Genomic DNA, 18,533 nt, shown 5'->3' with positions numbered 1-18,533 from the left:
AAAAAAAAAAAAAAAAAAGAAAGCCCAGGAAAATGGACTAGAAAGGGTAAGAATGTTGTGTTGCCTCTGGAAACTCTCCTTACGCCACAGAGATATACATATCAGGCACTGGCTTACCTGGTGTGATTTCAGAGGCACTGAATTGGTCTTCTCTGATCTACTGAAATACGTTAGCTGCTTTAGACAGAAGCTGGAGAGAAAGTAGAGAACAGAAGGGGAAAGAATGTGCAAGAAGTGGAGGCTGAAGGCCACAGAGACAAATGCTGCCTGGAGTCCTGCTAATCAGACCTGCCTGAAATGGAAAACAAGTGCAGCAAGCTGCTTTGAAAGACCAGCTTGGACTTTGCCAATAGCATTAAATTCTTAGTGAATTTCCATTTCATTGACCTAGGGAGCCTTAAGCACTAAGATCAATACTTCAGTACTTTAGTAACAAGGTTGGTGCCAGCCTTTGCTGGGGAGGGGACTGAATTCCAACTGAAATGAAATCTAAGAAGGCTTTTTCTGATAACTCCTGGTACTGTTTACAGTTTTACTCTCTGCCATTAAGTGAAATAAGATGATCTCTCAGCAGCCATGTTATTCAATCACCAGGGAACGAACTATACCAGATTTGAAGCTGGAAGTACCTGCTCTTCTTGTCCCAGTGCATTAGCTGGTTGCTGCAAAACTCCTAGATAATAGGCAATGTTGAGAAGACAAGCCTGTATAGTCATGATATGGCTGTATAAAAGCCATATTTTCTCCTTTGAGAGTCCCCGGGGATTTCATCTGTTGTAGGGATACTATTAATTCAGTGGTAGTCTGGTTGCCTTGGACCTCAGCTTTCAACCCTCTGAGATGTCCCAGGATCTAACGTCAACTAGCAAAGCTTCTCTGGGAACTGATCTCAAAGCGTTTATTAGGCAATTCTACATTAGTTTCTTTTTCCTATATATGTAGTTGCCAGTTCTGTGTATTAAATATTGACAATAGCTCTAGTAGGATTTATAGTAAAATACTTTTGGGAACACCATACAATTCACAGAAGGGACTCGGACTGTTTTAACTGTTTCTTTTTAAAATCTTGTGCTCCAAAATGATAATAGCAGAAGATGGCTGTCGCTATCCGATTAGCCATAGGATTTAACTAAGTTACACCAGAAGGGTCTATTACTGCAGGGTGAGGGGAGGAAAAAGAACATACCCCGAATGCTTCTTTTACTCTGTACTATTCTAGGCATCATATTATATGACCTCATTTAACTTCTCAACAACTCTAGAAAAAAGGCATTATTATTGCTCTTATGTAGATAAGAAAACTAAGTCTTAGAAACACTATGTAACTTTTTCCAAAGGTCACAGTTCTTAGAAGAGGCAGGATTTATATGCAGGTAATTTGACTCAAGAGTTTATGTTCTTTCCATTACAGCATGTTTCTTTAAAAAAGCTTCCCTCTCAGGGAAAATACTACAAAGTCTATTGCCTGGCTTAATATCTTCATCATAATCTGGAACTAATTTTCTGATGAATCAGCATGGAGTAGGCTGAGCAGCATGCCCACAGTACAGTTGTCTCTAATAAGGCCTGGTGAAGGACACGGTGAAGGGCAATAAAACCCCAGCACGAACACAGAGTTTTATTCTTTCTGATGAGTCACATGTGAGGCATAGTCAAATCTGGCCTCTTCTTTTTGAGCCAAAGTAAGCTCTGCATTTGCCAGCTATGTTGTTGGTGTCTTCTTTGTTTCCATGAAGTCAGTAATATACCCGGCTTTTGAAAACACCAACTTTATTTAAGGAATACTGCTTTAAAAATGTTAGTACAAAGGAGTTTTTACACCCCCACCAGGATGCCAGAGAACTAGGTTTCATGCAATAAAAAGGGAAACAGTTTCATATCTAGCCTGGTTTGAGTTGAGAAAGATTCTCAAGTCAGGTTGAAGCTCATTGGGAAACAGTGCTGGGGTAAATCAGTGACCCTGCTGCATGTGTGGAGTAGGGGAGTGGCAGGATATATCATGCACTTGCCATCCCTATTCTGGTACATGCCCTCTCCCTTCTCCCACGTATTAACTTTATGACTTTGTGCAAGTTGATTCAGCATCTTAAGGCCTTTATAGCAAAATGGAGATAATGACACCTTACGTATCTAAAGGCAGCATGGATAGACCAGCTGAACTCTTCAAATCTTTTTCAGCTAGGAGGTTTAAGATTCTATTTTCTAGTATAAAGCTTAGCATTGGCTGGACCTTAATGGATTTAGTCATTGGAAACTTTAATAATGATAAAGTATTTTAAAAGGGCAATAAAAAGTTTGAAATGATTCTGCTCTAAGTCAAAGAGATGAACAATGTATCAATTCTTTCTTCATATCAAAATAATAATACTGAGGAAGTCCATTAAATGGCTAATTTAATTATAGCCTGTGAACCCTGTGGGGTCAGTGAAAATTATTCAGAAAAACATAGGAATGTAGGGTAGCATTATATCTATGCAGATGTTGAGTCTTAAGGAAATAACACTGTAAAACAATAAATTAGTTAACCTCATTATAGCCTTGCCTTGAGAAGAAACACAGATGATGTCTCTTCTATGTGAAATGTTCAATGAAGAACACCTCTACTTTCAACACTCACACTCTATGCAATAAGAAGAAAACAGGCTCAGAACTGCTTATCACAGATCGGTGTCTTACCTGGGATCACAGAGAAATTTGGTTTTCTCTCCTTCTTCTCTCCAGATAAGCCATTCTCGAAAAGAAGGATGTACAAACATACGAGTCATGTCTCTGCGCTTGATTAGGAACATGGAGAGGTTCTCCATTCTCTGCTGAAAATCCTCCCATTCTAGTGTGCCTTCAATGCTCCCAGCATTGATGGCCTGGAAGATATGCTCATCAGTCAGTGGGTGGAGAGACGCCACTGCCACATTCAGGAGAGGCATCACCCGGTCAAAGGAAGACTGGGTTGGAAACTTCATATTGCACTGGAGTAAGTAAACCTCTGAGAGCGAAACAGGAACTACTTTGTAGCTAGAGCTCTTTAACACTAGGTAGCCTTTCTCTATGAGGTCAAAGGTGAGTTTCAGATATAGATAGGACCCTTGACTGAGGGTCTTGAGGTGAGAACTGAGTTTGCCAAATGTGGTATTGTCCATTTTGCCATTAAGTGAAATGTTATTCTGGATCTCTGAGCTGCTGTGTATCCGGTGCAGGATGTAAGCCTGCAGGTCCTGGTCGATGGCTTCATTCTCTTCTAGTCTATCCAAAAATATCCTATGGAAAGGCAGCAGCTTGGTAATTTCCTAAAACAGATGGAGAGAGAGAAAGAGACAAAAAGACCTTCAGTTTCCCCTAACTCTTGTGATAAACTATGAGGTTCACAAATTCATTCTGAACGTTGAAGTGGCCAAACAGGGAAACATGATCAAGTATTAGTATCCATAAAGTAAAACAAATTAGTTGCACAGAAGGGACACAGCTTCTCCTAACATTGAGACTTAAGATACATTTTTTAATGGGTCTTTGTAAAGGGTGCTTTTGGAGTGATTTCATGATCGTTATTCTAAACAACACTCCCGAAATAAATAGAAAATGAAGTGCTGTGTAACTCTTTTGCTGTAATTTTTCTCAGTGTAAACCAGGGCATAATGCCAAGTACAAGTCAGTAACAGAAATGTATAAGGATTCGAAGAATGACTTAGAAAAACTTGGCTTTCTAACCCTCCTAATAAAATGACTATTAAAAAAAATTTCCCACACAACACAGATGTATAAAATGACTACATTTAAATGTGGGCCTTCTGGAGATACCTCAGTTGAAAGGTACACTTCTAACATCAGGAAGCTTGGCACCTTGGTAATCTGCTGGAAATTCTATTGGGGGAAGGTGATATGGCTTTGTGGCTACTCCTATGCACTGGATTCCATCCTTTCTTACCAACTCATGGACTTTGCTCCTGTGAGTACCCATTCTCTCTTCTGCATCTGTTTCTTCTCAGCTGGGTCACACAGACATAAACTCCATAATCTTCCTTCCAGCTACCACCCTGTATCTGTTCCTATTTTTCGCAGAAGTTTTCTCTATTTGCTATTTATAATTCTTTCCTTCCCATTCTCTCCTCCATTTGTTCCAATCAGGCTACACCCCCACCACCTTACTGAAATGGTTCATGTCAAGGGCATCAGTAACTTTTGCTTTGCCAAATCCAATAATAGAGTTCCAGTTCTCATCTTCCTCAACCTCTCAGCAATGTTTGACACAACAGATCTCACCCTGATGCACTTTTTCTGGAGTCACTTTCTGCAGCTTGCTCCCAGAGAATGTTCCCCTCTTTTCTCTCTCAGCACACTGGCTACTTTTACCCTCCCTTTTTTGCTGGCTCCTTTTTCATTTCCCAGCTCACCCAGGCCTCTAGGCTCTGTTCTTTTCTCTTCTCTAGCCATTCTCACTCCCATCAATAGATTCTTTAGTCCCGTGGTGCTAAATATCATCTATATGTGGCACATGCCTAACTTTATGTTTCTAGCTTAGTTATCTCTCCCGAGTCCCATCTTGTATCTGTCTACTCAACATTTACATTTGGGTATTTCATAGACAATGTGACCCAATCAGAATTTCTTAATTTTGTCTCCCGCCACAAAACTCACCCCATGTCAATAAATGGCATTACCACTGACCCTACCACCAAAGTCTAGAAGGTATCTGTGATCTTTCTATTGTCCTCAAATCATCATTCACCCATCTGCTCACAACATACCAAGGATTCATTCTTTTTTTTTTTTTTTTGAGACAGAGTCTTGCTCTGTCGCCCAGGCTGGAGTGCAGTGGCCGGATCTCAGCTCACTGCAAGCTCCGCCTCCCGGGTTCACGCCATTCTCCTGCCTCAGCCTCCTGAGTAGCTGGTACTACAGGCGCCCGCCACCGCGCCCAGCTAACTTTTTGTATTTTTAGTAGAGACGGGGTTTCACTGTGGTCTCGATCTCCTGACCTTGTGATCCGCCCGCCTCGGCCTCCCAAAGTGCTGGGATTACAGGCGTGAGCCACTGCGCCCGGCCCAGGATTCATTCTTGAGTCGTCTCTCTTGCTGACACCCACATTCAGCCCAAAATCAAGTCCTTTGACTCTCCTTCAAAATACAGTCCATCGAAATATGACCATTTCACATGGGCCCCATCATTACCACTCTAGTCTAAGCCACCATTACCTTTTACCTATACTTCTGCTTCGACTCTTTATCCCTTACGTTTTATTATGTAGACAGCCAGTTGACAGAAATCTTTAAAAAAGGCAGATCAGATCTCATCACTTTCAACGGAGAGGCCTTTCCTATATACGCTATCTAAAACAAGTACTACCAAGTTATCCCTCCATCCTATTTTGTTTTTCTTCATAGCACTTAACACTACCTGTAATTTTAGTATACATTTAATTTTTTGCTCATTTGTTTTTTTTGTTCCTTACTAAAATATAAGCTTTAGGAGGATGGGAATATTGCCTGTCTTGTTCATTTTCAATCTCCAGCCCCTAGAATAGTCCCTGAAATATTCTTAAGTATTTAAGAAATGTTTGTGGAAATAATGATGATAAAATATAAATGTTCATTTTCTAAAACCTATAAATTCTTTCACTATCAGAAAAGAAATAATTTTTAAAAATTCTTAGTTGAAGTACTTTTTCTGTTGGCACAGCTGAAAAATTAAAGTCACCTACTCTACCCAGAAACACAATTTCTCTTGAGACTGCACATGATATTATGTGAGAATATGTATGAGGATAACATCTCCAAAGCATCCATTTGGTAAAGCAGTCAGAGATTACATTCCTGGAGGTTTCTTTCATTCATTTTTCATTTTTAACCATCAAGCTACTAATAATGATAGGTTATATAATTTTCAGTTGTAAAGATGGGTTCACATTGATTTATCCATATCCTTTAGCTCAAATTACTTTGAGATTAATAATAAATATCTGTAAGGTGGTAGCCAGGATTAGAAATATAGTTTCTCATCATGGAAGACAGTAATGCTAATTGGTCAATATATAGAAATAATGCTAAGTGCCTGGCAGAGGGGGAAAGGAGGGACTTAAACGTACAGTCTACTTTCTGTACCTTAGCGCTTATGACATGGGGGTTGCATCCAAATAGTGAGATGACTGTAAAATGTTTGAGATTTTAATATTCATCAGAGAAGGAAATAATTTTTATAAAAAGAATGAGAAACACTGTTCCAAACCAAGTGTGAATATGTAAAGAATGGGACACCAACTCAGCTACAATGAGAATGCTGGGGAAAGTAGAGTCATTTATCTTTAGCCTATATATTTTTACAGGCTCAGTCTCACATTCCTGGTCCCTCTTCCAGGTCATTAAGTGACCAGTGAGTGAGCAGGGAAAGTAATTAGAAAAAACAAAACTTATCTCTCATTTGTAGTAAATTTAATCTAAAGCCCTAATATTGCCAATTTTTGTTAGAGGAGGACAGATATAGAAGAAAGTCCACATTCATGCTATAGAAGAGTTGTTTAAGTAGAAGCAGAGGGAGGAACCAGAAGATCTGATTCTAGGGTGTAGACTGAACTGAATTTTGCATAGCATTAAATGATTAAAAAATGTTAAATGAAAGTTCAAGTGTTAGAGATCATCTTTACACCGCTGCCCTTAGAACAGTCTAGAACAATTGACTTTCTTTTCATGCTATTTTGAGGGACATTTTATCAAACCTCATCCAGAGCAATAGGAATGGGAATCTGAGAGTAATGTACAAAGAATGTTCTTTCTAGATCATATCTCTCAAAATATTAGACTAATTCTTTGGGAATTATTCTTCCTAATGCTCTAGGACATAGTAGAGGAAGCTAGGACCTAGAACTCTTTCAGTCTAAGTTCTTTCCAAGAGGAATCATTTACAGTTTAAAAGCAAACAAACACATACCTGTAAACTGGTCCTAACTGTTACAATTAGTTTGAGCCAAGAAGGAAACTTTCCGATCATTTTACTCAGAAACGATACAATTGTATCCCCATAATCCGGTTTGTGAAATTCTGCTTCATTTAATCCATCAATTAAAATGATGAAATCTTCATCTGGGATTTTTCTCTCTGAGATAGAAAGAAACAAATTACTTAATAATTACCAAGCGGATGAGTTCTTATTGGATCTTTGATCACATATTTCTTTGGAACAAAATATTAGAAAAGGCTTGTCATGTGTTTAGTGAATGCTCAGGGTACATAATTTATTCTACAGGCATGGAAAAATTCACTTCGTAAATTCATTTTGCTTTTAATCAGGTGTGAAGGCTTTTGTCACATACGAGTATATATATCATTATTTTCAGAAATCTCCATATTAATAATTGTAAGGCAGCCTGAATATTGGAGTTAAGAAAATTTGCACATGGGAAGTCATTTTTCTCTTACACATGAAAAAGCTGAGTAAAATGTGTTCTGTTTTTTTTTTTCTATCTGACAGCATTAAAGAGAATAGTATCATATGTTCTTTTGGGAATGTCCCCAAAAGGTTTCTGTAAAGTCTAAAGTAGCATATAGGACTGCATGTGAATGTAAATGTGTAGTGGGAAGAGACAGAGTAACAGAGGAAAGGAATCCCAGGCAATAGAGCTGAACCAGGTGGGCTAGATCCCAACACCCTAGCAGCTTCCTAGACTATATCTAACACAGCCGCAATGAGACCAGTCCCTTGCGTGATCTTCCAAAAGGTGGAGGAGTCAAGTGGTAAAGATAAACATCAGCTATATTTGTGTCCAGTTCTCTCTTGGACTCCACATGATCCTGCACTGACAAAATCAGTTTAAGGCTAGGCTGACAAAGCAGCTTGGTAAGATTTCAGGCTTTTGCACTAGCTAAATGCTTATTGTTTCTTGGTTGAACAGTCAAGAGATTCAAAAATTTCCACACTGAAAGAACATTTTAGTCTAAGTGAACTGTGAACAACAAGTAAAAGTTATTGGTTAGTAGGATCTCACAGGCTCCGAAAGGGGGAAAGCAGAGGGAAGAGGGCAAGCAGTCATCAGATACCTGGAATGAGAAACAGGTTTTATCTGAGGAGCAAAAAGAAGATGAAGCTGAGGACAGAAGAAAATGTCTATGGACTTGTGTACAAAATTGGCTCTTCCTGCCTTTGAAAGTCAAGACCAATTGAAACTGAACATGCTATTTTGTTTCCATATTTGAAACTATACAGATCTTTTGCAATGATTAATAAGCCCTTATTATTTTTCTCCTAAAGCATAAACTTTGTAAAAGAGATTTAATTTCAATATCCAAAATACTGTAAGTCAGTTCTCAAATTATGAAGAGTTTTAACAATTACTTTCATCTGTCAAGTTTTTAGGGAGTGAAATGAACTAAGGATTCCAGCTCTATTAACAATCGCTACTAATGGAATGGTTTTCTGGATGATGAAGCACTAAGAAAACATGAAATTCCTTCAGGGAGTGCAAAGTATTAAGGAAGAAAGAGGAGTTGCTTGGAACTAACTGGGATTTACTCAAACAACTGGGGGGGTGTTATGTTCTTGATTTTGAAGGCTCTGGCTCCCTTAAGCTTAACTGTGCCTTTAATTTCCATAGAGGAATTTTCTACTTGCATTCTGCCTGGCTAAGCACCATCAGCTAGTATCACTCGCTGTGCTGGAGCTATCTATCCCTGTACTGGTTCAGGAGAGCCCACTGCAATATTTTCAAGCTCTGATTGTTAAACAGCTGGTAGCTTGGAATTGTCTATGGTGGGAATATTTACATAATAAAAATTGGCAAATATTACAAATCAGCCCTCCCCTCCCAGGTGGCTGTTAAAAATTTACCAGCACACCATTGTCCCCGCCCTCCTATTACATCTCCTTTAATAACTTCAACCAGGTTCCTTCATAAGAAAGTCATGATCTTCCAGTAGAGAAATCAGCTGATGATAATGCATTTGTTGAGATTTTCTTTGGGAAATCATTGCAAACACATTCTCAAGCATGAAGATCAGTAATGTATACTAAATTATGGTCCACACATTTTAATGAATGAATAATTCATTTGCTAATAAAATTACATTTTCATTTGCATAAATTCTTAGTAGATTAAGCCCATGAGTAAAGCAGATAACATATCATGTTTTCTTTTTAAAAGGGGGTACTTGCCTTCCCCCTTAATAAAGTTCATTTTATTCTTCTAAATTCTGGTTATTATTTTTTTTGAGATTTCCCCTGTTTCGAAGGAATTACTTACAAGTCACCTACTAATGTAGGTGTCAAAAAAATTTCATCATTTAGGAAGTAAGGAGGGCATATTTATCTAAGGATATCATAATTTTTAGGATTCAGAACAATAAATGCAAATAATTTCCTAATGCTACTAATACTGTAAAACAATGAGAAATGTTCCTAAAATAATCCATTTTCCTTTGCTAAATGATAAGGTTTCTCAATTATAAATTTAAGAGGTGAGATATTAATGGTCTTTAGATTTTGACTTTCAAATGCAACCAGCCTACAAGAATGCCTCAGTATGTTCTCATTCAAATTTCTGTACATATTTTGAGTATTACTTTAAATAAGTAGCTTAAAAAAATCTACAAAAAAAAAAAAATTGGCGACTAACAAAGGATTGCTGCTTCATACTTTGCCATGTAAGAACATGTAAAATATAATTACCATCCACGATCACCACTATTTCATAGAATAAAAAGGATTTTAACATTAAAAAAGGAGGGACATTATCTTTACATACATACATATGGAAAACTACATTATATCTACATCCATACAAATTCTGAGTTGTTCCTATTTTCGTATTCTGTCATGGACTAACTAAAAACTTTAAATGGACTGGTGCTTAGGAGCCACTACTCTAGGTGACAAGTCACTAAAAAGGTTTCCCAAGCCCTTTAAAATCCTTATTTTTAAACCCTTGTAAATACACATTCACCAGGGATTCCCCACTGCCTCCACTTACATGTGTTCCTAACAAATATGTGAACTTTCTTCCTTAGTAGTTTCACTGTAAGACTCTACCTAGGTGCCTGAGAGAAATAAGAATTACAGAGACTGCAAGAGAAGAGACAGTAGCTAGTACTGAAGTCAGAACTGAATCCTGGCGCACGAGATTCTTTTACTGGTATATATAGGAATTGTTGAAAGTGAAAAAGAAGACTCATATCAGACAATATCTTTGTTCTGAAAAGCTTTACATAATATCTGAGTTGTCTTTCCTTCAGTGTGGTAACAAATTAGTGTCTCAGCTGAGGCTGGTGGCTCACATCTGTAATCCCAACACTTTGGGAGGCTGAGGTGGGAGGATGGCTTGAGTCCAGGAGTTCCAGATCAGCCTGGGCAACATCATGAGACACTATCTTTACAAAAAATAGAAAATAATTAGCCAAGTATGATGGTGTGCTTCTGTAGTCCTAGTTACTCAGGCAGGAGGATCGCTTGGGCTCAAGAGGTCAAGGCTGCTGTGAGCTATAATCTTGTCACTGTACTCCAGCCTGGGTGACAAGAGTGAGACCCTGTCCCAACAAAACAAAACAAGACAAAACAATTTGTGTCTCCTTTCATTTCATATTGGCAGCTAAAGCAAAAGTGTACTGAGAAACTTCAAAACTTTTTCGTTTGTTTCACATGAGCATGTGGGTGTGCGTGTGTGTATGTATTTTAATCACTGTACTTGTGGAACTTTAAAGTACTGTGAAAAATATTGACTCATTTTTCAAAGAAAATACATAATTTGAAATCTAGCTTCTAACTCTAAATTGAAAGTGTTTTCCATTGAAAAAACTCCAACTACCTTTAAAAAATAACTCTATTTTTAAAATTATTGCAATAAAATTTATATATAGTGAATTACAAAGATCTTAACTATACACTTTGATAAGTTTTGACAGCTATATGTACTCATGTAAGCAACACTGTGATCAAAATACAGAACACTTCTATCATTCCGGAAATTTCTGTTAGGTTCCCCTCCAGTCAGTCCTCGGTAGGAAACCGCTGTTCTGATTTCTATCACTGCAGACACTTGCTTCTTTTGCTTAACATGTTTCTGAGACTCTTCTACACTGAGTGTACTATTATTTTGTTCCTTTTTAATACTAAGAAGTATTCAATTGAATGAATATACTATAATTTATTTATCTATTCTGTTGATGGACATTCGGGCTGTTTCCAGTTTTTGACGACTATGAATAAAGCTGCTAGAAACATTCTTGTACAAGTGTTTTGCAGACATACGTTTTCATTTCTCTTGGGTAAATACGTAGGAATAGAGTTGCTTGGTCATAAAGGAGATGTACATTTAACTTTATAAGCAACTGTTGGCTGGGTGTGGTGGCTCATGCCTATAATCCCAGCACTTTGAGAGGCTGAGGCGGGGAAACTGCTTGGGCCCAGGAGTATGAGACCAGCCTGGGCAACATGGCAAGACTCCCATCTCTTAAAAAAAAAAAATTAGCCAGGTGTGGTGGTACGTGCCTGTAGCCCTGGTTACTCAGAAGGCTGAGGTGGGAGGATTGCTTGAGCCGAGGGGGTTGAGGCTGCAGTGAGCTGTGATCATGCCACAGCATTCCAGCTTGGGCAACAGAGTGAGAGACCTTATCTCAAAAAAAAGAAACCGATAAATAGTTTTCCAAAGTAGTAGCACTATTGTATAGTTCCACCAGCAATGTATGAGAGTTCCACTTGTTTTTCATCCTTACCAGCATTGGATGTTCATGCTTTTTAATTTTAACCATTCTAATGGGTGTGAAGTGGTATTCTCATTGTAATTTTAATTTGCATCTCCCTGATTACTCATGTTAACCACTTTTTCATGTGCTTGTAGGCTGCTGATGTATCTTCTTTTGTAAAGTGTCTTAAATCGCTTGTCCATGTAAAAACTGAATTGTTTGCATTCTACATGTATGATACATACAAGTGCTTTGTGTCTCACACACAGAAACAGTGAATATTTCCTCCCCTTTGGTGACTTGCTTTTCCTTTTTGTTAGTGATATTTTTTGTTGAGCAAATATTTTTAAGTTTGATGAAGTCTAATTTGTCATCATTTTTATATGATTACTGATACTTTATGTCCTAAAGAAATTTTTACTTCAAGTGTGTGAAGATATTCTATGTTTTCTCTATTAGCTTTAGAGATACAACTTTTCTATTTAGGTTTGTGATTCATCTCATATTAATTTTGGTGTATAGTGTGAAGTAAGGATTGAGATTTATTTCCCCCCACCAAACATTTATCTAGTTGTTCCAGTACCATCTGATGACAAGAATTCTCTAATTGTCTTGGCACCTTAGAGAAGATCAATTGACTGCATATGTGGATCTATTTCTGGATTCTCTATTCTGTTCTATTGATCTATTTTCTATCCTTGCATGAATACAATCCTGCCTGTGGAATTTTGGACCTGACTCAGGCTGGCTCATGAGAGCTGATTGCTAAATGTTTAAGCATCAAATCAGTCCCCCATCCCCGAGCTGGTTGTTAAACATTTACTAGCATATCACTGTCATGACTATTATAGTAATCTGTAATTCTGCAAGTTTTGAAACCAGATCCTGTCTTCCAACTTTCTTCTTCCAGAATGTTTTGGCTATTTTTGGTACTTTGCATTTCTAAAAGTTGTCCATTTTTACAGAAAAATTCTGCTGGGATTATGTTTTCTTTTTTTCTTTTTTGTAGGGGGTTGGGGGGATGGAATTTCGCTCTTGTTGCCCAGGCTGGAGTGCAATGGCGCAATCTCGGCTCAACGCAACCTCCACCTCCTGGGTTCAAGTGATTCTCCTGCCTCAGCCTCCTGAGTAGCTGGGATTACAGGCATGTGCCACCACGCCCGGCTAAATCTTGTATTTTTAGTAGAGACAGGGTTTCTCCATGTTGGTCAGGCTGGTCTCGAACTCCCAACCTCAGGTGATCCACCTGCCTCGGCCTCCCAAAGTGCTGGGATTACAGGCATGGGCCACTGCAACCAGCTGGGATTATGTTTATAGAATAGTTTAAGGAAAAAACTGGCATCTTCCAATCCACATATATGGCATATCTCTTCCACTTACTAAGTTCTTTAATTTCACTCTGCAATATTTTTGCTGTGCTTTCACTATGTCTTACACGTCTTTTGTACATTTAAGTATTATATATTTTTTGGTGCTACTGAAAATCGTATTTATTCTACTTATTTGATGCTATATCAAATAGCAAGCGGTTACCTGAATGTCTGGGGCTGAGGGTTGGAAGCCGGAATCATTTGGAGGCTTATTCATGCGTATGTTTGGTGGCAGGGCAGGAATGAGCACTGGGACAGTCAACTAGACTCTCCCTGTGGTTTGTGCTTTGCAGCATGGTGAACTCAGGGTAGTCAGGCTCCATACATGGTAATACATGCCTCCCAAAGCAAGTGCTTTGGTGAACAAGATGGAAGCTGCATGGCTATTTGCGACCTCCCTCAGCTGTCACACAGCATCACTTTGTAGTATCCTGTTCATTGAAGCAGTTGCAAGCCTGCCCTGTTACGAAGGGAGGGGACCCAGGTTGAACTATTAGTGGAAGTAATGTCAAAGAATTTGTAGCCATGTTTTAAAACTGTCACGTAGTTTTAAAATTTCATTTTCAGTATTTTGTTGTTAGTATAGAAATATCTGTATATTGACTTTATAGCCTAAAGCTTTGTGCTTACTAGTTCTAGTCAGATTTCTTTTTTCTGGGTGAATTCCTTAGAGTTTTCTAAGGTAAACAATTATGTTGTCTGCAAATAAAGACAGTTTTACTTCTTCCTTTCCAATCTTTATACTATTTGCATGCTTGTTTATTTTCTTATTGTACTAGCCTGACCACCAGTGGAATGATGAATGTAAGTGGTGAGAGTGAAGGAACACTCTTGTCTTGCTCTTGACCTTAGGGGAAAAAGCATTCAACATTTCACTACATGTATTTTGGAGTTGCCCTTTATCAGACTAAACTTCCTTCTCCTCCTAGTTTGTGCAGTTTTTATCACTAATTGGTGTAGTTCGGAGGGACTGGTTTCATGGAAGAGAATTTTTCTGGGGTGGAGGGTGGAGAGGATGGTTTAGGGATGAAACTGTTCCACCTCGGATTATCAGGCCTCAGATGAAGTGTGCAACCTAGATCCCTTGCATGCATAGTTCACAATAGGGTTCGTGCTCCTACAAGAATCTAATGCTGCAGCTGATTTGACAGAAGGCAGAGCTCAGGCGGTACCCATCACTTACCTCCTGCTGTGTAGCCTGGTTCCTAACAGGCCATGGATCTATATCTATCCATGACCCAGGGGTTGGGGACCCCGATGTAGTATTTTGTCAAAGGCTTTTGTACATTTATTGAAATGATTATGTGGATGTTCTCCTTTATTCTGTTAATATGATGAATTACACTGATTTAACTTTTTTCTTTCTTTTTGAGACCAGGTCTCACTCTGTTACCCAAGCTGGAGTGCAGTGGCATGATCTTGGTTCACTGCAGCCTTGACCTCCTGGGCTCAAGTGATCCTCCTGCCTCAGCCTCCTGAGCAGCTGGGACTACAACTGTGCACCACCATGCCTGCTGGTGTTGTTGTTGAGATGGGTACTTGCTATGTTGCCCAGGCTGGTCCTGAATCCTAGGCTCAAGTGATCCTCCTGCCTTGGCCTCCCAAAGCATTGGGATTACAGGCATGAGCCACCAAGCCTAGCTTAAATTCCTTTTATGTTCCAGTTACCATACTAGCTGCTATGTCTTCAATGGTTATGCAGTTTTTATAGTTTAGTGGGATAAAAACACGCTAAACATTAAATAACTAGGTAGTCATTAATTACATTGTTCTGCCTCAGTCTCCAGAGTAGTTGGGACTTATAGCTATTTATCTCTTTAATTTGGTCTATTTTTGACCAACTGCATATGGTTGAGTCTTGCTTTTTATCCAGTCTGACAGTTTTTACCTTTTAGCATAAGTGTTTAGTCCATTTACATGTAATGTAATTGTTGATATTATTGCTTATATATCTACCATTTTGCTTGTTCTATCTCTAAAAAAAAATTCTTCTTTATTTCCCGACTTCTTTTGGTCACTCTAGTAAGTTTTAGCATTTCCAGCTGGAAAATTGTGTTTCCAGCTATTGCTCATAATGGTGATTTAAGGGTGAGTTAAAAACATGGACATAAAATGAAGTAATTAAATTCACTTAGAACAGTATTTATCAATAAAGATGGCTAAAGCCGGTTATGGACACCTAAATGAGAAGCAGATATATCTTGTAGCTAAATTATAAAAATATGAATTATGGTTGAGAATCTAAAGCTGACTGCAAGCATTTGGACAGTCTTCTTGAATTGGCTGTAAGGTGTAGATCCTTGTATCACTGTGCTTCTTTCAAGGTACTCCTACATGTGAGCAGTTTCTATATTCATTTACCTGTTCAAAACGTATTTCCTAAAATGCCTACTATGTTCAAGGTGAGGTAACCACTATGAAGGATAAAAGTTGAATTTTCAAAAGTTCCTAATTTCAATAACATACAATTTACTCAGAGGGATAAGTACAAAAGTAATTCTTATAAACTGCAGAGTGTATCTGGCATACAGTAAATATTTAATAAATGTTAATAAAAAAATGTAAAATTCTTGTTATACATTATGTGTTATGCACCATAAATACATATATATATATTTTGAAAAAAGATCTAATGTCATTTGGAAGGACATCATTTCTGACTGGAGGGGGCAGGTAGATCAGTAGGTATTTCATGAATGAGGTGGCATTTAAGCTGGTCCTTGATAGATGGGTGGAATTCTGATAGGCAGAGATGTGAGAAGAAGGTATATCAAGAAAGAAAATAATGAGTAAATATATGCAGGTGGGAAAATCTAGGGAAGTATTTGAGGACTAGTGAATATTTTAGTTACACATAAACACAGGGTTCCTAAGGATAAGTGAATAATAAAGCTGAAAAGTAGGTTGGATGCTGGCCATCAAGCATCTTGAATGTCAGAACAAGGAACTGAAAGTTACTTTGGAAGGCAATAGGCAATCAGTGGATTATGAATTGGGGAATTGTGTGATCAGAGAAGTGCTTTATAAAACTTTATCTGGAAGAAATACATAAAATCTAGAAGACTGGAGAGACTGGGGAAGAACTTCCCCACCAGGTGTGCCATGAATGGTTTAGAAGTGTACTTAAAATTCAGCCCTCAGAACATCTGAGGCTTGGCAGAGCTGTCTCCTCAGGGCCAGTCATGTCCAGCAATGAGGAGTTATAAATTTTTATTCCAGTATGCTATACAAAGTTTTAGTATATTGTAAGTGTGTTATAATGTGGAAAAAGCACTAAACTAGAGAGCCAGGAAAGACCAGGATGAGGTAATTATCGATATGACGTTACGGGCAGTAGAACAGTTCTTGTGATAATGATGCTAGAAACAACTGAGCCAAGTGGGTGTGAGAAACATCATGAAGGCAGAATTAACAGGTTTTAGAGACTGACTGAATGTCCAGGAAATAGGCTTAAAAATACTTGTGGAGAAATGGCAAGGTTTAAAAAGGTAATAGGTAGCAAACGTAGTGACAGAGGTCATCAGAGTTGAGGAGAGAGAGAAATTCTGATATCCAAGTAACTAGCATGGAAGCTGAAATAACTAAAGATGATGGCCAGGAGAAATTATAAACCATCTTTCCTTATTAGTACCTCCAAAGCCCTTGAGAAAGGTGTCTAAGTCTCTCAGGAATAAACAGGATTGCTCAGGAATTGTATGCATACCCACATCCTTTTCTCTGGCTTCTGGCACTAACAAAACTTTGTTAAGGGTATGGGGCAGGAAGACTTAAGAAGGCATGCACCATTTTCAAGGAAATGGTTGCACTTAGGCCACTGCTAACACTAGAACTGCAGACAAAAAAGGGAGGAAAGGCATGAGCATGAGTGGGAAATGGATCCCATTTAATTTTTTTCACTTAAAAAAAAAAAAGCTCTTCTATGATAGTTTATGCACCATAAAATACCTTTATGCCCCTTAAGTAACTTTTAAAGTGTACAATTACATGATTTCTGGTTTACACACAGAATTGTGCAACCATGGATGCCATTCCACTTCACATGAACTGATGGGGTAATAAAATAAGTTTTTTATTAATATTACATTTTTTATTAATATTACCTATTACAGGGGAGATTTCTAACCATAGAACTTTACAACACTGCATTGGAGCCACAAATTTACTGACTTATTTAAACTTCACAGAAAGGACTGAAAGCTCTACCATCTTCACGAGGAAAAGGCATTCTATTCGGAAATAAGAATGAGAATTTTTTTTTTTTCTTTTTCTGAGACAGAGTCTTGCTCAGTCGCCCAGGCTGGAGTGCAGTGGCATGATCTTTGCTCACTGCAAGCTCTGCCTCGCGGGTTCGTGCCATCCTCCTGCCTCAGCCTCCCGAGTAGCTGGGACTACAGGCGCCCGCCTGCACGCCCGACTAATTTTTTTTTTTTTTGTATTTGTAGTAGAGATGGGGTTTCACTATGTTGGCCAGGCTGGTCTTGATCTCCTGACCTTGTGATCCACCTGCCTTGGCCTCCCAAAGTGCTGGGATTACAGGTATGAGCCACCATGCCCGGCTGAGAATTTTTATAAAGAAAAGAGGTAGTAGTTACTGCTGGATTTTTTTTTGCAAGTAAAATCCCTTGTCTGTTAAGTGTATCCAGCTATGGAACATTTAGTTTTGGCAATGTGATAAAATTAATCATTTTTATAGTATGACCCGGGTGACCTTGGGCTCTAAACCTCCATCTTTCCCTTCCTCTGGGCCTTATCTGTACCTTTATGGAGATTCTCTAGTGGCTCCAGGACTCCCCTCCGGAAGGAGGCCATGGGGTCTTGAACACAGGACCGAAGGCTCAGCATGCTCTGCAGGTGAGGTTCCCGAAGAAGCTGCTCCCGATAGGCTGTCAGCTGAGGTGAGCGGCAGAGCAAGGCAGCAACATTGTGGACAAATTCCGGCACCAAGCAAGTGTAGGCATTATCTGCTTGACAATAGTGATAGGCAACCACCTACAAAAGAAAGATGAGAATGCAAACAGGTTTATCAGTAGTAAAAGCAGCAGCTATGATTATCAGCTATGGAGTGATTATACTAGAAATCACTTAATATCTCAGTATTACATAATACATGTTTGTCTCTACATTCCTCAACTTTTCCAAGTAAACATAAAAGCTGCTGACTCAGAAAACGTCTGATTTATGTAAGATCAGAAATTTGACACATTACTTCTATTGTATGCATATGATATAACCCAGAATAAAATTTATAAATAAAAATGGAGTTTTCTTCTGGATTATAAGAAACAGGAAGCAAGCCCGAAAATAAAGACTTACATTGACATCACTAACATTTATTCAGCATGGAGCAGTATAGGAAAGAGTCTAATCTTTAAACAAAGCATTAGGAATAAAATAATCCAAGAAAAATCATGTTAGTCTCAACAAACATATATACTTCTATCAATTTTTGGATTACAGGTGTGTTATAAACTAAGTCTTAGGCCGGGCGCAGTGGCTCAAGCCTGTAATC

General features: G+C 38.5%; 1 protein-coding gene across 1 annotated transcript in view; it reads right to left on the bottom strand.

The window, feature by feature from the left end:
- The window catches only part of TANC2 (tetratricopeptide repeat, ankyrin repeat and coiled-coil containing 2), a 478,795-nt gene that overhangs the window by 74,865 nt on the left and 385,397 nt on the right, over positions 1 to 18,533 (bottom strand). Inside the window, exons 12-14 of the mRNA XM_011947922.1 lie at positions 17,782 to 18,013; positions 6,916 to 7,082; positions 2,677 to 3,284 (exon numbers count right to left, since the gene is read on the bottom strand). Of these exons, the coding sequence (XP_011803312.1) occupies positions 2,677 to 3,284; positions 6,916 to 7,082; positions 17,782 to 18,013 (1,007 nt within the window). The remainder of the gene's footprint in view (positions 1 to 2,676; positions 3,285 to 6,915; positions 7,083 to 17,781; positions 18,014 to 18,533) is intronic.

Source organism: Colobus angolensis, unplaced genomic scaffold, assembly GCF_000951035.1.
Source record: "Colobus angolensis palliatus isolate OR3802 unplaced genomic scaffold, Cang.pa_1.0 Scaffold271, whole genome shotgun sequence".
NCBI classification, from domain to species: domain Eukaryota; kingdom Metazoa; phylum Chordata; class Mammalia; order Primates; family Cercopithecidae; genus Colobus; species Colobus angolensis.
This window is presented reverse-complemented; position numbering and strand designations above follow the sequence as displayed.